The 24,911-nt window shown below is 35.8% G+C and overlaps 1 protein-coding gene across 6 annotated transcripts in view; it reads right to left on the reverse strand.

The window, feature by feature from the left end:
- Positions 1-24,911, reverse strand: part of ERBB4 (erb-b2 receptor tyrosine kinase 4) — a 1,162,809-nt gene that overhangs the window by 322,300 nt on the left and 815,598 nt on the right. For all 6 annotated transcript variants that reach the window (XM_054549798.1, XM_024243752.3, XM_024243750.3 and 3 more), the window contains exons 8-12: positions 21,094-21,207; positions 19,605-19,731; positions 12,971-13,044; positions 11,753-11,843; positions 9,614-9,813 (exon numbers count right to left, since the gene is read on the reverse strand). In XM_054549798.1, the coding sequence (XP_054405773.1) occupies positions 9,614-9,813; positions 11,753-11,843; positions 12,971-13,044; positions 19,605-19,731; positions 21,094-21,207 (606 nt within the window). The remainder of the gene's footprint in view (positions 1-9,613; positions 9,814-11,752; positions 11,844-12,970; positions 13,045-19,604; positions 19,732-21,093; positions 21,208-24,911) is intronic.

Below are 24,911 nucleotides of genomic sequence, written 5' to 3' on the forward strand. Positions count from 1 at the left end.
TTATGGTTTCAGGTCTAACGTTTAAGTCTTTAATCCATCTTGAATTGATTTTTGTATAAGGTGTAAGGAAGGGATCCAGTTTCAGCTTTCTACATATGGCTAGACAGTTTTCCCAGCAACATTTATTAAATAGGGAATCCTTTCCTCGTTGCTTGTTTTTCTCAGGTTTGTCAAAGATCAGATAGTTGTAGATATGCGGCGTTATTTCTGAGGGCTCTGTTCTGTTCCATTGATCTATATCTCTGTTTTGGTACCAGTACCATGCTGTTTTGATTACTGTAGCCTTGTAGTATAGTTTGAAGTCAGATAGTGTGATGCCTCCAGCTTTGTTCTTTTGGCTTAGGATTGACTTGGCAATGCGGGCTCTATTTTGGTTCCATATGAACTTTAAAGTAGTTTTTTCCAATTCTGTGAAAAAAGTCATGGGTAGCTTGATGGGGATGGCATTGAATCTGTAAATTACCTTGGGCAGTATGGCCATTTTCACGATATTGATTCTTCCTACCCATGAGCATGGAATGTTCTTCCGTTTGTTTGTATCCTCTTTTATTTCCTTGAGCAGCAGTTTGTAGTTCTCCTTGAAGAGGTCCTTCACATCCCTTGTAAGTTGGATTCCTAGGTATTTTATTCTCTTTGAAGCAATTGCGAATGGGAGTTCACTCATGATTTGGCTCTCTGTTTGTCTGTTATTGGTGCATAAGAATGCTTGTGATTTTTGTACATTGATTTTGTATCCTGAGACTTTGCTGAAGTTGCTTATCAGCTTAAGGAGATTTTGGGCTGAGACGATGGGGTTTTCTAGATATACAATCATGTCGTCTGCAAACAGGGACAATTTGACTTCCTCTTTTCCTAATTGAATACCCTTTATTTCCTTCTCCTGCCTAATTGCCCTGGCCAGAACTTCCAACACTATGTTGAATAGAAGTGGTGAGAAAGGGCATCCCTGTCTTGTGCCAGTTTTCAAAGGGAATGCTTCCAGTTTTTGCCCATTCAGTATGATATTGGCTGTGGGTTTGTCATAGATAGCTCTTATTATTTTGAGATACGTCCCGCCAATACCTAACTTATTGAGAGTTTTTAGCATGAAGGGTTGTTGAATTTTGTCAAAGGCCTTTTCTGCATCTATTGAGATAATCATGTGGTTTTTGTCTTTGGTTCTGTTTATATGCTGGATTACATTTATTGATTTGTGTATACTGAACCAGCCTTGCATCCCAGGGATGAAGCCCACTTGATCACGGTGGATAAGCTTTTTGATGTGCTGCTGGATTCTGTTTGCCAGTATTTTACTGAGGATTTTTGCATCAATGTTCATCAAGGATATTGGTCTAAAATTCTCTTTCTTGGTTGTGTCTCTGCCCGGCTTTGGTATCAGGATGATGCTGGCCTCATAAAATGAGTTAGGGAGGATTCCCTCTTTTTCTATTGATTGGAATAGTTTCAGAAGGAATGGTACCAGTTCCTCCTTGTACCTCTGGTAGAATTCGCCTGTGAATCCATCTGGTCCTGGACTCTTTTTGGATGGTAAGCTATTGATTATTGCCACAATTTCAGCTCCTGTTATTGGTCTATTCAGAGATTCAACTTCTTCCTGGTTTAGTCTTGGGAGGGTGTATGTGTTGAGGAATTTATCCATTTCTTCTAGATTTTCTAGTTTATTTGCGTAGAGGTGTTTGTAGTATTCTCTGATGGTAGTTTGTATTTCTGTGGGATCGGTGGTGATATCCCCTTTATCATTTTTTATTGCATCTATTTGATTCTTCTCTCTTTTTGTCTTTATTAATCTTGCTAGCAGTCTATCAATTTTGTTGATCCTTTCAAAAGACCAGCTCCTGGATTCATTAATTTTTTGAAGGGTTTTTTGTGTCTCTATTTCCTTCAGTTCTGCTCTGATTTTAGTTATTTCTTGCCTTCTGCTAGCTTTTGAATGTGTTTGCTCTTGCTTTTCTAGTTCTTTTAATTGTGATGTTAGGGTGTCAATTTTGGATCTTTCCTGCTTTCTCTTATGGGCATTTAGTGCTATAAATTTCCCTCTACACACTGTTTTGAATGCGTCCCAGAGATTCTGGTATGTTGTGTCTTGGTTCTCGTTGGTTTCAAAGAATATCTTTATTTCTGCCTTCATTTCGTTATGTACCCAGTAGTCATTCAGGAGCAGGTTGTTCAGTTTCCATGTAGTTGAGCGGTTTTGAGTGAGATTCTTAATCCTGAGTTCTAGCTTGATTGCACTGTGATCTGAGAGATAGTTTGTTATAATTTCTGTTCTTTTACATTTACTGAGGAGAGCTTTACTTCCAAGTATGTGGTCAATTTTGGAATAGGTGTGGTGTGGTGCTGAAAAAAATGTATATTCTGTTGATTTGGGGTGGAGAGTTCTGTAGATGTCTATTAGGTCTGCTTGGTGCAGAGCTGAGTTCAATTCCTGGGTATCCTTGTTGACTTTCTGTCTCCTTGATCTGTCTAATGTTGACAGTGGGGTGTTAAAGTCTCCCATTATTAATGTGTGGGAGTCTAAGTCTCTTTGTAGGTCACTCAGGACTTGCTTTATGAATCTGGGTGCTCCTGTATTGAGTGCGTATATATTTAGGATAGTTAGCTCTTCTTGTTGAATTGATCCCTTTACTATTATGTAATGGCCTTCTTTGTCTCTTTTGATCTTTGTTGGTTTAAAGTCTGTTTTATCAGAGACTAGGATTGCAACCCCTGCCTTTTTTTGTTTTCCATTTGCTTGGTAGATCTTCCTCCATCCTTTTATTTTGAGCCTATGTGTGTCTCTGCATGTGAGATGGGTTTCCTGAATACAGCACACTGATGGGTCTTGAGTCTTTATCCAATTTGCCAGTCTGTGTCTTTTAATTGGAGCATTTAGTCCATTTACATTTAAAGTTAATATTGTTATGTGTGAATTTGATCCTGTCATTATGATGTTAGCTGGCTATTTTGCTCGTTAGTTGATGCAGTCTCTTCCTAGTCTCGACGGTCTTTACATTTTGGCATGATTTTGCAGCGGCTGGTACCAGTTGTGCCTTTCCATGTTTAGCGCTTCCTTCAGGAGCTCTTTTAGGCCAGGCCTGGTGGTGACAAAATCTCTCAGCATTTGCTTGTCTGTAAAGTATTTTATTTCTCCTTCACTTATGAAGCTTAGTTTGGCTGGATATGAAATTCTGGGTTGAAAATTCTGTTCTTTAAGAATGTTGAATATTGGCCCCCACTCTCTTCTGGCTTGTAGGGTTTCTGCTGAGAGATCTGCTGTTAGTCTGATGGGCTTCCCTTTGAGGGTAACCTGACCTTTCTCTCTGGCTGCCCTTAACATTTTTTCCTTCATTTCAACTTTGGTGAATCTGACAATTATGTTTCTTGGAGTTGCTCTTCTCGAGGAGTATCTTTGTGGCGTTCTCTGTATTTCCTGAATCTGAATGTTGGCTTGCCTTGCTAGATTGGGGAAGTTCTCCTGGATAATATCCTGCGGAGTGTTTTCCAACTTGGTTCCATTCTCCCTGTCACTTTCAGGTGCACCAATCAGACGTAGATTTGGTCTTTTCACATAGTCCCATATTTCTTGGAGGCTTTACTCATTTCTTTTTATTCTTTTTTCTCTAAACTTCCCTTCTCGCTTCATTTCATTCATTTCATCTTCCATTGCTGATACCCTTTCTTCCATTTGATCGCATCAGCTCCTGAGGCTTCTGCATTCTTCACGTAGTTCTCGAGCCTTGGTTTTCAGCTCCATCAGCTCCTTTAAGCACTTCTCTGTATTGGTTATTCTAGTTATACATTCTTCTAATTTTTTTTCAAAGTTTTCAACTTCTTTGCCTTTGGTTTGAACATCCTCCCGTAGCTTGGAGTAATTTGATCGCCTGAAGCCTTCTTCTCTCAGCTCGTCAAAGTCATTCTCCGTCCAGCTTTGTTCCGTTGCTGGTGAGGAACTGCGTTCCTTCGGAGAAGGAGAGGCACTCTGCTTTTTAGAGTTTCCAGTTTTTCTGCTCTGTTTTTTCCCCATCTTTGTGGTTTTATCTACTTTTGGTCTTTGATGATGGTGATGTACAGATGGGTTTTCGGTGTGGATGTCCTTTCTGTTTGTTAGTTTTCCTTCTAACAGACAGGACCCTCAGCTGCAGGTCTGTTGGAGTACCCGGCCGGCCGTGTGAGGTGTCAGTCTGCCCCTGCTGGAGGGTGCCTCCCAGTTAGGCTGCTCAGGGGTCAGGGGTCAGGGGTCAGGGACCCACTTGAGGAGGCAGTCTGCCCGTTCTCAGATCTCCACCTGCGTGCTGGGAGAACCACTGCTCTCCTCAAAGCTGTCACACAGGGACATTTAAGTCTGCAGAGGTTACTGCTGTCTTTTTGTTTGTCTGTGCCCTGCCCCCAGAGGTGGAGCCTACAGAGGCAGGGAGGCCTCCTTGAGCTGTGGTGGGCTCCACCCATTTCGAGCTTCCTAGCTGCTTTGTTTAAGTAAGCAAGCCTGGGTAATGGCGGGCGCCCCTCCCCCAGCCTCGCAGCTGCCTTGCAGTTTGATCTCAGACTGCTGTGCTAGCAATCAGTGAGACTCCGTGGGTTTAGGACCCTCTGAGCCAGGTGCGGGATATTAATCTCCTGGTGTGCCGTTTTTTAAGCCTGTCGGAAAAGCGCAGTATTTGGGTGAGAGTGACCCGATTTTCCAGGTGCGGTCTGTCATCCCTTTCTTTGACTAGGAAAGGGAACTCCCTGACCCCTTGCACATCCCGAGTGAGGCAATGCCTCGCCCTTCTTCGGCTTGTGCACGGTGCGCGCACCCACTGACCTGTGCCCACTGTCTGGCACTCCCTAGTGAGATGAACCCGGTACCTCAGATGGAAATGCAGAAATCACCCGTCTTCTGCGTCACTCACGCTGGGAACTGTAGACCGGAGCTGTTCCTATTCGGCCATCTTGGCTCCTCCCCCCAGGAATTTTTTTAAAATGCTATGCCAAAACGTCAAGATATGTTAAAAATTTCAATATTGTTTTTAAAGTACTAGACAAAAAGAATTGTCTAAAAATACAAGATCAAACAATTAAAAAGGAAAAGAACAATCTAGTCACTTAACTATATAAAAATATGGTTTGATAAACATTAGTTTATCAAAAGACAAATTATTCAAATTTCTAGTAAGAGAGGAACTTATTCTCAACACATTTAAAGAACAAAATTTAATGAATTTAATTTGTAAATAGTTCTTTCAAATTTAGGTGAAAAAGAACAACTCCCAAATTAAAAATGAAAAAAGTTCACATATAAAGCAATTTACAAGATTAAAAAAAAGATAAGTTAATCATGTAAATATAAAATACCTCTTTTCTTCTTTTAGATCACTGAAATTTAAAACCATAGATAATATCCAGTGATTTAAAGAGTGGTGGAAAACGTTACTATCACACAGTGTTTGGAACCAGGTTAATTGATTTAGTATTTTTGGAAGATGACGTGGAAATTAGTGAGAAAATTTTTATGTAGCCTCGTTTACACAGAAATTCCACATCTAAGTTTTTAGCCTCAGGAAATAATTGTACACTACAAAATGTTTCATAAACTAGATACACATCATGGCAGTAGTGATAATATAAAAATGGAAAATAATTTAAAATACAATTAATATGGTTCTAGTCCAAAATACTTCTATAAATAGCTTTAAAAAGGAATGAGGAAGGCCAGGCATGGTGGCCCACGCCTGTAATCTCAGCACTTTGGGAGGCCGAGGCAGGCAGAAAACCTGAGATCAGGAGTTCGAGACCAGACTAAGCAACACGGAGAAACCCCATCTCTACTAAAAATACAAAATTAGTCGTGGTGGCGCATGCCTGTAATTTCAGCTACTTGGGAGGCTGAGGCAGGAGAATTGCTTGAACCTGGGAGGCAGAGGTTGTGGTGGGCCAAGATTGTGCTATTGCACTCCAGCCTGGGAAACAAGAGTGAGACTCTGTCTCAAAAAAAAAAAAAAAAAAAAAAGGGAATAAGGAAGAGCTCTATCTATTGAATGGGAGATGCTTATACTATATTAACTATAAGATTTAGATGGCTGAATGGTATCTAAATAGAAATGGTATGATCCCATTCATATATGAAAATATATATTTCACTATCTTTATCTATATATATGAAAAATATATTCACCAAGAATTATATACAATGTAGTTTAACAATATTTTTATATATTTTTATTGGTTTTATTTTGAACAATGAGAAAGGTACTATTAAAATTGTAAAAATAAAAATATTTTTATTTTGAAAATCAATAATGAATTTATCTCTTATTCATGCTGGGTTTAACAGTATCTGTATAAATATTTTTAAGGCTTGAGATATATAAGTTCAAATAGAACTCAGATTCTAAAGGATTGGTGTAATATTTATCTCTACACTGTTTACATTTCAGTGTTAAAAATTTATGCTTAAACATTTTAGGATACTTCAATGCTTCTATAAACCTACTCTAAAACTTCTTCCACCTAACACTGTAATTTGGTTACTATCATAACCACATAAATGATAGATGCCCAAAATATTCTAGCTTTTCATGTCCCAGAGTTTCCCTCAATCTCAGCCTCTTCAAACCATAAAGTCAGCTTTGAAATTTTTGACTTAAAAGAGTAAGATTGCTCTAGCCACTGTTACCCTTTATAGATGAGTTAACTTTTTTTAAAATTGTCATTACTGTTTTAAATCATGCTGAATTCCAAAAAACACCATTACAAATGAAGGACTGCCTTTTCATTAAGTTCATAAGCCAACTCCTAGATTTAGATAAGTGTATTTCACGGTGACTGCATGTAAATATAGGTGAGCATGTAAGAGTGTGTATGCACGGATATCTTTTCTAGGTGTGTGTATATGCATGTGTGTTGTATGTGGAACTACATACAGACATGCATGCTGATGTGCATATATGTTTAGGTATTGTAGTGAACATGTGCGTATGCTCATGTACATCTTGTGTGTGTATGATATACCAAGACAGAATATCTAAAAATGAAACATTTACAGTGCATTTAAAATGAAGCAAGCATTTAGACATTCTCATTTACAAAGAGTACTGGGGATTGTAAACATCAGCAGCATCTCTGAGGTCAAGTTTACAGGGTAATTGTATTTCTGAAAATGGAGACATATGGAATTTTTGTGGATCCAGTGTGCTGTGAGACTGAAGTCCAAATTTTGATAAATGAATTTCATGCAAAATATATTTATTCTAAGATGTTAAAAATGAAAAATGATATGCTTGATACTATAGCACCACAAAACTATGTTTCTCCTGACTGCTTAATTTTTTTCCCCAGACTGCAAAGTCAATTCTTGTGCACAGAACAAAAAAAAATATGCCGATGGTCTGAAAAGTAGCCAACCTCAATCCAAGAAGCATAACACTGAAAGTTTAAACACATTTTATATTTTAGCTTATTATCATTGTTATTATTCACTCTCTTTTGGTCATTCGAAATGTTTAGAAGTTTTAAAGAGGGGTGAAATAACATTATATAATTTATTGAAATATCCCTTTTTCCCATCTTGCTTCCCTACATTTTTTTTTGCATTTTCTTCTTCCCATTTGCTTTTCAATTCAAGTATAGAAAGATATATGACATATGAATTTTTGTAGGATTTGTAAACTGATTAAGTGCATCAAAGAGGAAGAATTTTTTTTCTGATTGTTTTATATATTTCTTTACATTATTTTGAATTCATAGTTAAATTTTTGAAAGGTAGTGGTACTAATTTTTTTAAGGATGTGGAAGGAAACGAGAGTATAACCCTGATTTAGGGAAACATTCATCAATTGGTATTGAAGAAGATTCTATCATATTGCCATGAATCATCTACTTTGGGGCATATACACACACATAGTGTGATGTGGGGTAAGAAGCTTAAGTATTAGGGAAAAAGCAAAACAAATTTTCTTTTAGGAATCAGTAATGTGTAAAACCAAGGAAATAACACAGGCCAAATGAAATAATGAATATCATTCAATAAAACATGCATATTTTGATACACAATTAGATTTTATATTTCGTGATTCTATGTGGAACATAAGAATGAGTAAGAACTTAAGTTCACTCTTGGCAGGAACCTCATGTTGCAATAGATCTCCTTTATTTGGAAATAATTTTAAGGATTGAAAAGAGCTAAAATATAAGAGAATTCCTCACAAATTATAAGTTATATTTTATGAAGATTGGTGGACTGAGCTGCCTTAAATTATTTCTGGAACAAGATGGGGTCTTAATAAATCAATTAATTCACTGACAACTCAATAAACAAATTATGTTGGCCTCTTAAGAGTTTACAACTTTAAAAAAGTCTTCTATTTATTCACACACACACACACACACACACACACACACACAAACTCAATCATTATTTATGTGTACCCTTATGATTGTTTTAATGGAGAGATCAAAGAAGTAAGAAAATACTGTGAGAGCAGAATTTTCTAGGGTTCTGCCTTTTAGAATGGATTGATTTTGTGCCCACAACAAGAATATTCATTTGCAAACAGTTCATTTGAGTTTGGAGTCTTTTTATTCAGTATTTACCATAATGAGTCAGATGGTTGTACTCATAATAGTGGCACTCATAGGATGTAGGAAAGAGTAGTATTCAGTAGAAAAACAGGGAAGAAGTAAGCATAAATCAATGGAGTATCAGTGTATTAGATAGGAATGGCATAGTCATGTGCCTACAAAAGCATTATTTGCTTCAGAGTAAATAAGAAATTATTAAATGAATCAATAAGTAGCAAAATAGATGAAAAAATGATATACATGTCTACATAAATGCATTAATAAAATAAACTTTCTTTCTGAAAAATAAAACACCTTGAACAATATACTTCTTGAATAGTAGTTTTTACACATGTTAGAAAAATACGTCTTCCTTTTTCTTACCACCTCTAAATGACAAAACTCTGTTACTCTGTTATGAAACTCACTGAAACCAAACAACAAACAGAGAATTCAATAGGGTGGATCTCCACAAATTGATTGGATCCTTGAAATTTCCTGGGATGCCGATTAAACATTTAAATGCCCAGGTTCCACTTAGACCTACTGAATCCAAATGCCCACAGGAGGGTTCTTAAGATCAGGCAAGACGGCCGAGCGCGGTGGCTCATGCCTGTAATCCCAGCACTTTGGGAGGCCAAGGTGGGCGGATCACGAGGTCAGGAGATCGGGACCATCCTGGCTAACACAGTGAAACCCCATCTCTACTAAAAATACCAAAAAAATTAGCCGAGTGCGGTGGCAGGCGCCTGTAGTCCCAGCTACTCGGGAGGCTGAGGCAGGAGAATGGCATGAATCTGGGAGGCGGAGCTTGCAGTGAGTCGAGATCGCGCCACTGCACTCCAGCCTGGGCGACACAGAGAGACTCCGTCTCAAAAAAAAAAAAATAATAATAATAATAATAATAAAATAAAAAAGAAAGTCACTTATTCTGATTATTTTATACCATGTTGGTAATTGTAATAACTACCTTCCTTTTTAAGGGTTGGGATAACAGAGCAACAATTCTGACCTGATGTTATTTTTAATTGTTTGATCCAAAGAAGAATGGGAAAAAATTTAAGTTTCTATGTTTTAAATGTCTGAGTAATGTACTTACTACAGTTTTCAGCTTTTCTATTGTCCCGGATTACTATTCTTTGGTTGATTGTGCTGAAGAGTGTTGTCCAGTTAATGGTATGATAATAACACAGGTTGCTGTTGTCAGTAATATAGATGTTTCCTGCGCTGATTTCCTTCAGGGACTGGAACTGTAGAGAGGTGATGCCCTGTTGCTTGAGGATAAGCAAGGACAGGCCACTAAGGAGGGGGGAGTGAGAAAACGGAACCATGAAACGCATTCCGGAGTAAAATAAGGCTGTCACATTTTATTTTAAAAAGAATGTTAATGGAGTATAAATAGAAACTGAATTAATAAATCTGTGTTTAGAATATTGTTTTTACATGCTATATACAGTTTTTAAAGTAATAATTTGACCTCCCAAAGTAAAATTTCCATTGCTTACAGTTATGCGTATTGGCAGTGTATCTCTATTTCTGTGTATGTATTTACCACTGAAACATCTGCTCACTATCTTCCCACCCCAAGCCTTAACTTTATGTTGTTCAATGATGAAATCCTGTATTAACACTAAAGAAGTGTTTATAAAACGATTGTTCATCTACTCAAAGTAAGACATTAATTCCTCTTTATGTAATAGATTTAGACATACTTTCAGAGTATATCTAAATAATTTCAGAAAATGATTATAGGTATTTAGCTTTAATTTATACCTCAGACACCAAAGAACTGTAATAATTGAGGAATGTGTAAGTAAGGTTAGGAGATAGTAAAATGTAAAGAATCAAACTAAACTAAAATTAGAAAAAGAAAACAAACTCAGATGCCTTGGGTATCTGGGGAAAAGGTCTCTAAAAGTTAAATAACAACTACCCTGTTTAGAATTGCTCACATCATGCACTCCATACTTGCAAAATACTAATATTACTTTGAGTGACAGACAATTGAAAAATCAAGGAAACTACTTTTATTTTAATATAGTCCACATTTTTGTAATTACTTTTTTACTTATTTACTTTTTTTTACTTATTTACTTTCCCATTCTCTATAGAATAAACATGCTTCCCACATTTCAATCAGCTAATGAATATTATTTTACATTTTGGAGATCAAAGCTTTCCACTTTTATTTATAGTTTTAAATATTCTTTGCTGTTAATATTTATAATTATTTTCCATGGTTGTCAGGGTATGTGTGTGTGTTTGTGTGTGTGTATGCTCAATGATAAAGACTAAGATGTAACTCTTTCTCTCAAATTTTGTCCCCATCATAACTATCTTGAGTTGTTGATTACAATGTTAGCACAATGTCTTGACTGGCTTATAATATTTATTCAATGGGTAGTAAAAGTTGTTTATATATAGCACTTTAATAGATTGTATCTCTCAACTATCCTTTCTTATTAAGTTCCTTTCTCCTTTACATTTTTAAAACCTCTTATAAATATAACTTTTAAATTTTAATAGTGAAATTCAATGTACTTTTTATAAAACATTATTATAAAATCAATGATGATATTAAGTTTGGAGATATTTTGAACTTAAGTAGACAAATTTAAAAAATTCTTATGTAAATTGACTTTTAATTGTTCATAAATAAGAACATCATACAGATGACATCAGAGAAATCTTTTACTCTCATAATGTGAATTTAAATTATTGACATTATAATTTTATCAATGTCCTTCTAAACCTGAATTTTTTTGTCCATTTATTAACCAGCACTACATGTACAGTGGTGGACGAGCTCCTAAAACATCAGCCCTGTGATGTGTAGTTCAATTATAGCACCAGAGACAAGAACAGAACCTCCTGGCACAACAGCATTTGTATCCTATACACCCAAGCTATTAACAAGTCACACAACTCTTATCTTCTAATTGTGATAACATCTGATAAAAAAGAAAGTTTCACTGAATTGTTCACATCATGCACTCCGTACTTGCAAAATACTAATATTATTTTGAGTGACACACAATTGAAAAATCAAACTATGTATTCTGTAATACTTCACACCATCATCGGAGGTATTTTCATTGAGCTTATCTTTGGAAATAAGGATGGAAGCATGATTTCCCCAGAATCAGTAAATCAATAAGAGTGATGGTTTTGACTTAATGAACACACGATGCTCTTCTTGAAATCTGTGAGCCCTGCAGCTTTAAACATATCCACTTACCTATAGAGTACTCTTCCACCAATTGTCACCAGGTTAGAAAAAACACTGAAGTCAGTCATGTTTGGTGGCCATGACTGTATGTTCAGGAAACCTACAAGTGAAGAGTAGAAAAAATAAATCAGAATATCATTGTCTTAGTATTAGTGCTGATTTTTCTTGAAATATGGTGAAAATGTGTTGAAAGCTGGGAAGTGAGAAAGGGGTAGTGAACATTTCTATTTTTTAAGCACTGTATTACATATGTATTCTTCCAAGATTGAGAGTCCTACCCAATAAAACTGTATATGTTGAAAGGTTTCAATGACTCAGTTTGATTTATTCTTATAAATGCAAAAATGTAGTCTAACTAGATAAAGAGAAAAATATAGTTTCAATTTCTCTGAAATCTTTTACCTCTTCATCTGTTTACTTATGACATCAGTGTCACCCTTGTATTCTAAGACATTTACATACATATCTAGCCTTTCTCATTAGATTTTGCATTATTTTATGGTAAGTCCATGTCTGATTCATATCTATGGGTCCCATATTACCTACTAAGACAATGTTGAACACATTACTTGCTTAATATATATGTGCTAAATAAATGCTACGTGTTATCCATGTTCAATAGTACTTCTTTTGAAGAAGTAAACAGAAAAACATAGGTTCAAAGATCAGTTGACACTTGCAAGAGTCGTAATGTCAAACTTTCAAAGATAACTCATTTTGTAATTCCATGGGCTTTCGAAACGTGCATGAAAGCTAATAAGACACTATCTTTAAAAATAATATGAGTTTTTACAAACTAAAATCTGCTTTGAAAATTAGTTGCTGATTCCAATCTTATGTAACTTTTTTTGTTTTGTTTTGTTTTGTTTTGTTTTTTGTTATTTTGAAATGGAGTCTCACTCTATTGCCAGGCTGGAGTGCAGCAGCGTGATCTTGGCTCACTGCAATCTCCACCTCCTGGATTCAAGCAATTCTCCTGCCTCAGCTTCCTGAGCAGCTGGGATTACAGGCGCGCACCACCACACCCAGCTAATTTTTGTATTTTTAGTAGAGACAGAGTTTCTCCATGTTGGCCAGGATTTCCATCTCCTGACCTCATGATCCACCTGCCTCGACCTCCCTAAGTGCTGGGATTACTGGCGTGAGCCACGGTGCCCAGCCAATCTTATGTAATTTTTTAAAAAATTATATTTTTCATAGCACAACAGTTGCAGTTTAAAAAATTACCTGTTATCTCTCTGACTGTCCGAAAGACATTCAGTTTCTCTGGGTCTATGGCTTCAATTGCATTGTAAGGGTCCCTAGAAAATCAAGAAGAGATGTAGCCAAATTTAAATTTTAATAAAGGATTGAAAATATGAGAAATGTGACAATATTTTATTCAAATTTAATTTTAATTAGCAATAGGGGTGTTATCAATGCATGTCTAAATTAATCTGTGCTAGATGTGAAGGAGGAATAATAGGTGCTCTGTGGAAATTTTTGACGTCACAAAATATGAGATTTTCATCAAAGCCTATTCTAGATCTATAAGATTATTCAGCTTCAACTATTCTGATGAAATTCCCAAAGATAGCAAGCTCATGTATGAACCATTTTATATTATTTTGTTTTAAAAGTTCATTCTCGATTTGGAAGAAAATATATAGTCTAGAAATAAATTATAGTGAGAACAACTGGCATTTCCGCTCCTCAAAGAAGTATACATTGCTATTAGTACCTGGAATTCGTAAGAAGGACAGAAACAAACACAAATAAAATCGACATTTTTTTTCCTGTAGCTCTACATTTATCTACCTGTGAATTTTCATAATATTTATAATATTGTCCAGAAGTCTCTCTTCGTACAGATTACATAGAACCATCTTTTTCCTATCTAGCTTATTCATATTCACGTTTATAGCACAGAACTATTCGCTTCCAAGTATATGAATTCAAGCAAGACTTCCAGTTTTTTTTTTAAAGAAATCCACAGTAAGTTTTAAAATTTTATTACATTAAAAGACATTTCATACTATACTAGGTAGAGACCTCATATTAATATATAGCATTTACAGAAAGATTAAATTTTATCCATTGGCTACTTCTTCAAGACAGATCAAAATTTCTAAGAACAGTGATCTTAGGCTTTTTTAGAAGTATGTATCTACCTGTAGCAGCTAAACAAACTTTATTCTTACTGTGGACATCTCTTCTTTTACCAGTCTCTGAGAACATTCCTTTTTGGTATGGCGAATAACCACTAGTGATCCACTATATGCAGCCTTAATAGGGCTATCAATTAACATGTTCCACAATCCCCTGACAAACAGATAGGAATATGGCCTATGTCCTGGGGATTTGTGTCTGAATCCATTGGCATTTATTCATGCCAGCATTCAAGTCTTGAAAAGAGTATCAGTTCCAGCAACCTTGATCTCTGGAACCACCTTGTACTGGCTTCCTGAACTTGGTTCATCAGCATATTCTTCTCTACTGCAAACCATTCCATATCTTAATAAAAAACAAAAAAAAACTTTGCTTGATTAAATTACTGTTTCAAACTAAGAAGTGCAATCAATACAATGTACTGCTAGTTTAACATGGAGTGCTTTATACTAGGCTCAAATACTGGATATTGCTGAGGTTGGAGAAACACTATAAATGTGTTTCCCTATAATTCACACATAAACTATTGATTAAAATTTTCTCAATGTCATATTAATATCTCACAAAAGCTTAAAGTCTCAATTAAATGTTCTAGCAACTTTCTCTATTTACAAGCAAAGATATATGGAACAAATAACTATGCTTTTGATGAATATGAAGCCAAAAATGAAGCGTATCATGTAGGAAAACTCTTGCCTTCACTTTTTAATGTGCAAAGAATTTTGTATACAGAGGAAATATCAGCTCTGCAGTACAAGAATAAGCTTTCAACATTTGTTCTTTGATGAAAAGCAGTGTATAGAACAGCTCAGGTCGTATAATCAAATATCCTGGCTTTATTGAGAAAAACTCAAAATTCAGGGCAAGTACACAATAATGGGGTCAGTCCAAACCTTTACTGAGAACACTTCCATGTTGCCAGGAATGAAATGAATTCTGGCATGTTAACATGAAGCCCAGTGGACCACAGATATTTTATGCAGTTAATTTTAGAGATTCAGGACCCTTGTAAAATAAGTAAGTTGACAGAATTCCACTCACTGACTTCAAAGTATGTCTTGGGAGTTGCATCCTATAGCCACTCAAAATACATAGTACTTTAAAACAGTTAACTTCCCTAACTAAATTCAGAGCCACGCAAAAGAACATTATGTCTACCCTGTCATTGTGTTTGGTGATCCAAAATAAAGCTCAGGAAAAAGAGAGAGAAACATATTTTCATTTCCACTGAAATCACTTTATTTTATCATCAAGCTGATTATCTCCCTTCCATTGTCTATCATCATTGCAGGCTACTATGTAAAGCCTTTCTTGCCAGTGTCTCATTGTGACACAGCATGAACATGCTTATTTGATGAGCATTTTGTTACTCTAAGCACATGCACATCAACAGTGTAAAACATAACAAAACATGAAAGAAAAGTTTTCCTAACGATAACCCTAAGCACTAAGCTTTCCTGCAGTTACCATTCTAAATAAGAAAATGAGTGCCTACTACTATTTCTGGCAATGGTACTATTGCACTATAAACTAAACTTGCCAATTAACTTTCCTGAGACTAATTATATATTAAAATTTTAATTGATGAATTGCCAGTAAATATATGTTGTGGAGAAACTTGTTTTTAAAAAGCATAACAACCTCATTAAATTATTATTTTTGCATTTTATTAGTTAAAAACATCTCAGCTATTTTAATCAAAACATACAATCTTATTAAAAGCTGGTTAGTAAAATATTACGGGTAATGGAAATTAAGTGAGGTAAAACATTTCTTTAATTCACTGTAAGTTTTCTGCTTATAATACTCTGTATTGTTCACCTTTAAAATATCTCTATTTTTATACACACACACACACACAAACACACATTACATTCATGACCATACTTGTATCTATGCATATATAACATGTCTAATTCTACTGAATTAACTCTATAGCCATACTTTCCTAAGATGAAAGAGAAAGGCTTCAGAATATATGCTTCATGCTGGCATGACAGTGAGAATGAAGAATACATCATAATTCATTTATATGTTTATCCTGGAAAAACCTTATAAATTATACTTGAGACCCAATTATAATTATAATTTTAAATATTCCAGGTATAAGTGCTATGATTAAGGACAAATAATCCCCTGAACTAAGAAGCATGACTCATTGTAAGGAAAATTTTGCCTTTATTTGGTTTCCAAAAGAGTCTATATAAGACTATAATCAAGTCTATAAAATTAATATTTGTTGCACAACATGCTGTGCTATAAACTAGACATAGGCACTGCGATTTTTCTTTTCCACTGCCTTCTTCTCCTCCTGTTTTGTTTTTTATTGATTTTCATTTCTCTCTGTTCCCATCCTTCTCTCTCTCTCTCTTTCTCACTATCTTTCCCTCCTTCCCCGCACTTCCAACCTTCTATTTTATACCATTTGTTACGGTTTTACAATATGCCCAGACACTGGGCTGAGCAATTCAAAACAACTTTTGTTTTTAACCACCACAACAATCATAGGAAATAGGTATTTATTGTTAATCCATTTCTCAAGTTTTTTTATTGGAGCAAACCTAGTGTTTGACGTGAGAGAAAGCCATGCAACTCAACACAAATCCTCCATGGTGGAGCTGCAAATCACACTCCAGTCTACTCTGGATCAAATTATCCAAGAAGAAATCCTAACTCTCATTTTCTAAGTTTATGTTTAAGACAAACTTGGTTTACCTTTCTACTTCTAATCCATGTAAGTTGATTTTCCATAAGTAATTTTTCACCTGGATGAATGAGCAATATTTTTCTCCTTAGAAGTCTGGGTTAGTCTAAAATGGTATTCTTCCCATAAACTTGTAAATGCATGGTCCTTACTGCCTGATGCATTTTTATTCGTTGGACTACCTGTTTCCATTTTTTATTGCATTTATTTATTAAACTTTCCTCAACTCTGGGCCAGAGGTGAATATATATATATATATATATATATATATATATATATATATATAGTAATTTTATAACTAGTAGAAATCTAGAGTTTTAATAATTATGTTCTATGATGAAACAAGGCTAAAATAACTATTCTGAACCTCACTAGATAAAATATTTTTGAAACCTTTTTACCCATGTTTTATCTGTAAGAATTTTAGCCATGGCAGGTCACTTTTGGTGGTTTGCAATCTTTCTACTATCACAAAAGTCTTGCAGTGTTTCTCAATGGGGGCAGCACCACCCCACGAACAGGAAGTTGGCACATCTGTAGAGCTGTTTCAGTTGTAACAGAGACTGGGGGATCCTATAGTTTACAGGGGTTATCACAAGGTTGTTAACTGTCTCTTAAAGGATTGCATCGTGTTTTATACAACCTTAAAACGTCCTACTAGACATTTAGGACCTCGTGTGTGCAAACTTCATGCTTGGTCATACTTTGGCCAGGTATAATTCCCTAGTTGTGTTGCTCCAATTTCACTTGATTTTAGCCAAAAAGTCGAGAAGCAATTTACTCCAATTTCAATGAATGTCATTTCCCTCTTTCTTTTGTTATATAACAATGTGTCTGGCTAGTGGTTTTCTATTCCAGTGGTCAGTTGTTCCTCTGCTTTTTATTTCCTGGTACTTCTTACACAAAAATGCCTTCTAATCTCATTTTTCATAAATCCAAACTTTCATATAATTGGAAATTTGGCATTCCTCTAACAATATTTATTTTATTGTACCTTACTTTTTTGTATTTCTTTTAAAATTACAACTAGAGAATTATAATAATTAAAAATACATATATATTTAGGTTACATTATCTATAAATTTTATCTCAGAATTGAAAAGTGGCAATTTTTTAATATATAAAAGTGGAATGTTGTGCCTGATAAGGATAAAAACCACTTGTCTAGTGCAATTCATGTGAATATGATTTTAAATCATTCCCCAAAGTGAAAGACTTGAAGCTAATTCATTTATTATTTCTAGGTGAAAGCACGCGATGTGAGTCAAGTGGCTCTACCTTCTTATTTCTCAGAAGACATTATTAGCATAATATAATCTTACATTCCTGTGGTATTTGGTTTTAAATATAGTCATATTGTGGGTATATTGCTTTACTAAATGTCATATATGCATTAAATTATGAAGAAGCACCTAAATATTGTCCCAGGTCTCCTATGCAATGGGGCAAGGAGGGTAAGACAGCAATGTAAATGGACTCAGAAGGCCAGTGGGCACTATGGTAAAGTTGATTAAGTGTGTCCCATCTCAAAATGACTAGTGTTACTGATGTGCTTTGGCTGCGTCCTCATCAAAATATCATATTGAATTGTAGCTCCTACAATTCCCACGAGTTGTAGGAGGGACCCAGTGGGAGGTAATTGAATCATGGGGGTGGGTCTTTCCCATGCTGTTCTCATGATAGTGAATAATTCTCATGAGATCTGATGGTTTTATACAGAGGAGTTCCCCTACACAAACTGTCTCTTGCCTGCCAGCATGTAAGATATGCTTTTCTCCTCCTTTGCCTTCCATCATGATTGTGAGGCCTCCCCAGCCATGTGGGACTGTGAGTCCACCGAACCTCTTTTCTCTTTGTTAATTACCCAGTCCCAGGTGTGTCTTTATTAACAGCGTGATAACTGACTAATACGGCTACCCAGTTCCAAAAAATTGTTGCCATGTAGGAATATGCGCCGAGAATTACCAAGTCTATACATTTTAAAAGGTAAGTTAAAAAAAAAAATTTCTTAAGACAGATACAACGATTATGGGGTGGCAGCTACATACATACTATTATACTATCTAACATGGGACTGTATTGAAAGCTACCTATTAAAATAAACAGATATTTAGCAATAATACATATAATAATTGATTTGAATGAAAAGAAACATTTTGTTCTATTGTTCTTGCCATTCCTATTTGGACATATTTATTCATAATATGTTAAATCAGTTTGCTTTTAGAAATGATCTGATATATGTTCAGAGTAAGATTTTGAATTAAAATATATGAGAGAGATTCTTTATCTGTAGCCTGCAGCACTAATATTTAGGGATTAAGTAGTAATATAGACAAATAGATAACATACAATGTTAAAATACTGACATTCAAATAATACAAACTTGTTTGTTTTCCAGTTAAAACCAGTAGGGGGTTCTGTAATGAAGGAGCCCAGATAAATCACATTACAATTTTTATTACCAAAATGAAATTCATTTAGCAGCATCTCTTACAGTGGTGCTAACTTCCCAACTTAAGGGAAACAAGACAAAAATAATACATCAGGACAAAGAATTTCTGGAAGAAGCTCAGGGGAATTTCAACATACTGATTAGTTTTATGTGAGACTTTTTAAAGGATATTAATTCACATTTTCTCAATCAGTTAGAAGCTTGAATGAATTTTCCCACCTCAACCAGTGATACTTTTTCCCTAAACATATCTAAAAATAAGTCAAGCTTGCTGAAAACTGTGGATTTGAGGAGAATGTCCTAAAATATAATTTAGTTTAAATATAAATTTATATTTTTGACCTTAAATAGTCTCCAAACTAATATTTGAGCACATTCCAAAACTAGTATACTGTCATTGCTGGTGAAATCAGGCCCTTGCTTTTGTTGGTGAGGAGCATTAATGAAAGGCGAAACTCTTCAGGTTCCAGAGGAATCATATAAACAAAACTAATGAATCTCTTCAGTTTTGTCTACACTTTGTAAAATAACTTGCACAAAAATTTAATACTGACCCATGAATACCAGTGACCAGAAAGATCAAATTCCCATTGATCTTGGTACAGTTTATGAATTTGTCAATGTTACTGGAATCCACAGTCTGAGCTGACATCAATGATCCTGTGCCAATGCCATCACAAGCTGTAGAAACAAGACTCAGAGTTAGGGGACTGAGAAACTTATTTTTGGCCAATTAGTCATTGCATCTTCATTATAAAATAGCAGAGTATTTTTAATTCTAACATATAAAATATATTACAAATTTTGTTTCCTAAAAAGTAAAATAATTATTCCTTCATTCAACATTCACTACTGGTTCTGCTTTAAAAACTTGTCCCTGCATTAAAATCGAATGACTATGACTCATCACAGAAATTACATTTTATCTCAAGACTCAGTATATACACACACAACACATACGTAAGTCTTACAGAAATTTTATCAATCAATACTCCTCCTAACATAAAATTATCTATTTTCTACTTTCTTTGAAAATATCCTTTTTAATGATTTTGAAATGCTGGTAACTTTAGCAAAATGATTTCACGGCCTACATACTAATGGTCTACAACCTGCAATTTTAAAAACAGTGGTCTAATGGAGAATATACATAAATAAAGAGTTCTAAGGATGTGAATTATAACCAAAATCAAGGGCCATTCAAATATTTATGCTTAAATGGAACATGCTTTCTGAAGCTTCTAATTTAAACAAACAAACAAAACAATTTTTGTGTGTGGGTGGTGGGGGGATGTTTAGAGAAAGAGAGAGAGGGGATAAGGAAGAAACAGAGAGGGAGAGAGAGAAAATACCATCTAAAAGTAAGTCTGGAGTTTGTTCTTTTCTAGGGCACTCCCTGATACTTTGAGAAGTTTAATAACATTCAGGAGATTTAGACTTTATTTTCATCTTGCTTAATTTAGGTTTCATTCTGGTGAGGAATTAGACTACCCACAGCTGGAAGAGATTCCTTCCTCTGCTAAAATTCTATGGCATGAATTATCTGATATATTTATTTTAAACTTATGGTAAAGTTTCTTGTCATTTCATAGATCTCATCTTTCAAAATACATTTTTAAGATCTGGAGAGTAAATTTCATGCCCCTCTGCATCTCTTTTTATGCTTAGCAGATAATTTTGTATATAGTGGCAAGCAACTAATATGTGTTGTGATGCCAACATAACTGTGTGAACTCTTGTTTTTTACAAAGCTTTTAAGATTTGCTATTGACAGAATAACATGCAACTTTATTTCTAAGTTCCTATCAATGTTACATCTGAGTTTTTTTCTGGGCCATTTTAGTAGATATAATTCAAACTCAATAATATACAGTGCTATAAAAATTCATATTTTGAGTAACTGTCCAAAATTACGGAAAGTGTGTGTGGGCAGGTTTGGTTGTGAGAGTGGGTTTATATTAAAAAGTTGGTCTACTTAAAAGTGAATTAAAAACCTTGTTATATAGGCCCAGTTCTAACTAAATAATCTGAGCTACCACTCACCTTTTGGGCAAATGTCAGTGCAAGGTTTACACATTTTAATCCCATTTTCTTCTACTTCCATCTTGGAACTAGGGCAGGCACGCACACAAGAACTGGAATCTACCACAAAGTTATCTGATTTTTAAAAAAAAAAAAAAAACAAAGGTAAAATAAGCATTAATGTTAACATTCAGCAAACAAGTTCAAAACAAGATATTTTAGGGTTTAAAAATGATTAGCATCATTGATAGTGTTTATGTATCTTCCCCTTAAACAACTCTTTGTTTAAATATCTCAATCTGAAATCGTATTTCCTGTCAAATGCAATGTGTGTTAACAACAACTAGTACTTGCTTGGTTACTGCTCCACATCCTGAATTGCCCCCAAGATAGAGTAGATTTATTTTATATACTTAGGAAACTACGTGACATTTAGCTTGTGTGTTTCAATAGTTCCACTTCATTTCATGACATGATGCAAGTTTGAAGTCCAAAAATACTTCAAGTTCATGAAGCACAAATGAAGCTTAAGTTGAACTGCCTTGGATCAGAGTACACTTCACATCCAGGAGAAAATGCTTAAAATGTGTTCTATTTTTCAGTGGAGTGCCACAAAACCTTTCTCATATTTTTATATGAAGAAACAAAATAAAATTGGAAAGGGTAGTACTTTGGAAAAGGTATATCAAATAGACAAGGAACATTTTGTTACCCAATACTTGGATTAAATGTCTAGCAGTCCAGTGACCTGGGATATGCCAGAACATCCCCTCCAAAATAAAGGACAAATTATTGCACCTAAAGGCTCTCACAATAAATAAGAAACACAATACCTGCTAGGCCACTCTGGTTTTAAAAGTAGTATCCTTCCATGCCTGGGAATATTGCTCTGGCACAATATGCAATGTTGTGGAATGCTTACAGCCTTGAGGGGTGCCCAAAGCAGAAAAGGCATATGATGTATATCTAGGCTGTGATGCAAGCAATTTTGCTACTTGGGCCACAAAACCCAAGAGGCTCTATGATATTGGAAGCATCTATAGTGGGAAAATATGCCATGTAGATTTATGGCAAGTTTCATCAGAAAATCACAACAGAGACTTCTAGATTTTTAGAGCTAAGCTATGCCACCTGTAGCATAGGATTGCACACCATTTAATAAACAGTTTTTGACATGCTTCTGGGTCCTGGTAGAGATGGATCTTGGGTCAGACCTTACAGCCCGAATTGCCTATCATGAACAGGGTTTTGCTATAATGTCACAATGTCATCATATTGGGCAGGTCCAACAGCATTCCACTGTAAAATTAAAGTAGGATATGTGTAGGGGCAGAAGCACAAGTAAACTGCATAAGCAAACGGTTAAGAGCCCCCCATGCCATCCACCACTGGGCTGGCCCCTCTGTCATCTCATACCTATGGCTGTGTGGGGGCTAAGAAAAGGCACGTAGGAAAAGCTAACAGAGTAAGATACAAAATAGACTAGGTATGTGGGTATGTGGGTACTAGCTGAAAATGGATAGCAGCTTCTCTGTCTGCCATCTCACCTATGAGTGGACTTGAAACACGGAAACAAGAGAAAATCTTACCAACGGGCATAATTCTAGGTAGCGAAATTGATTACTCATTTCATATGAAAAGAGAAGTTGCTTGACCTTAGAATATATATGAACTCATGAGCTTGTCCTGAGAGAAAAAATACTGGAAAATTTGAGAAGAAAGGGAATCTGGGGCAAAGAATCCATGGGAGTGGGTACAAAGTATGGAAAAATTTGCATTCCAAGTCAATATCCACATGAAAGCATCCACCACAAAAAAGAGTCACTTTGTTGAGATGATATCAAAGTCCAATCTTGCTTTCTTCCCTTCCCCAAAAAGTGCTGATTTTGAGACTACTCCTTAATAATGTAATCTCTATCTCAGGGGAACCCAACCTGCAACAGGTGCATACACGATATTAAATAGCCATTCTTTCTTCAAGGTCTTGTGATATGGTTTGGATCTGTGTCCCCACCCAAATCTCATGTCGAATTATAATCCTCAGTATTGGAGGTGTGACCTGGAGGGAGGTGAGTGAATCATGGAGGTGGCTTCTCATGGTTTAACACCATCCCCCTTGGTGTTGTCGTGGCAAGAGTGAGTTAGCATGAGATCTGGTTGTTTACAAGTGTGTAACACCTCCTGCCTCTCTCTTCCTCCTGCTCTGGCCATGGAAGACATAATTGCTTCCCCTTCACCTTCACTGTGATTGAAAGTTTCCTGAGCCCTCTCCAGAATCCCTCATGCTTCCTGTACAGCCTGCAGAACCATGAGCCAATTGTACCTCTTTTGTTTATCAATTACCCCGTCTCAGGTATTTCTTTATAGCAGTGTAAGAACCAACTAATACATCTTGGGAAATGTGTTACAATGAAACCCTTTCACATTTCTGCCGAATGGAATAAGCAAATATTATAATTAGTCTTATATCAGTTAGATTCAAGTTTTGCAGCCAAATGAGTTTCAGAAAATGCAAGTTTGGAGTTTTTAAACTTCAGAATTCTGGATTCGGAAATGTAGACCTGCATTTAGAAGCTTAATGTCTGACCGGGCACAGTGGCTCACACCTGTAATCCCAGCACTTTGGGAGGCCGAGGCGGGTGGATCACCTGAGGTAGGGAGTTCAAGACCAGCCTGACCAACATGCAGAAACCCCGTCTCTACTAAAAATACAAAATTAGCCAGGGATGGTGGTGCATGCCTGTAATCCCAGCTACTAGGGAGACTGAGGCAGGAGAATTGTTTGAACCCAGGAGGTGGAGGTTGTAGTGAGCCAAGATCGTGCCATTGCACTCCAGCCTGGGCAGCAAGAGTGAAACTCTGTCTCAAAAAAAAAAAAAAAAAGAAGCTTAATGTCCTTGTTTTCCCAAGAAAGCTTCAATTTGGGGCAAACCAAGCCATGTAAGCCAGGCCCATCAGAGATTTAAATTTTTTCATAGAAAATACTGAAGTGCTTTAAATTAGCCTGTAGTTTGAGATACACAAACTAATCTAAGAAAAGAAGACTGTAAGTTACCACATTTAAAGTAAATAAGTCATGTAATTTCACACAATAGGTCTTCATGTTTAGCCACTTACTACAGTTTGGAGTTGACAGCTTTCAGGTGAATCACTATAAGGGATATAGTAAAGAAAAGGGGAATTCTCTAGTTCAAATTTTCCTGGTACTTCTGCTCTCACCCAACCCTTGGGCTTCAACCTAACGACTTGAATAAAAGGGAAAGCACCAAAAAAACTCCAAGAAAGCATAGTTTTGACTGTCTTTGGGAAAGGCATCCTAATTTGAAGGTAGTAGATTAGGTAGTAGTATAATACACTTCTAAGAAAAGGGAAAATATCATTTAGCCCCATCCTACAATACTGCCAAGCCCTCAGTTTTGTAAGGATGGTACATGGTGACATATAGGGTGACTTTAGATAAGAGGTTATTAAATGAAAAGGACTGGTGTGGATATGGAAATATTTAAGATGCAAAATCTTTGCTGTCTTGGAGTTAGCGTGTCTGTGACTTTAAAATGCTAATTAAGAGACACATTAAACACACATATATATATATAAATAAGTCAAAGTACAATTTTTATTTTAATGGATATGAACATGTTTCATAACAATGACTAGAATTGTGTTTTCAAAGCCTTTTTAAATAATCTACCCCTCTCGGCCTGACGCGGTGGCTCGTGCCTGTAATCCCAGCACTTTGGGAGGCCGAGGCAAGTGGATTAACTGAGGTCAGGAGTTCAAGACAGCCTGGCCAACATGGTGAAACCCAGTCTCCACTAAAAATACAAAAATTAGCTGGG

This window comes from Pongo abelii, chromosome 11, assembly GCF_028885655.2.
Source record: "Pongo abelii isolate AG06213 chromosome 11, NHGRI_mPonAbe1-v2.0_pri, whole genome shotgun sequence".
Taxonomy (NCBI): domain Eukaryota; kingdom Metazoa; phylum Chordata; class Mammalia; order Primates; family Hominidae; genus Pongo; species Pongo abelii.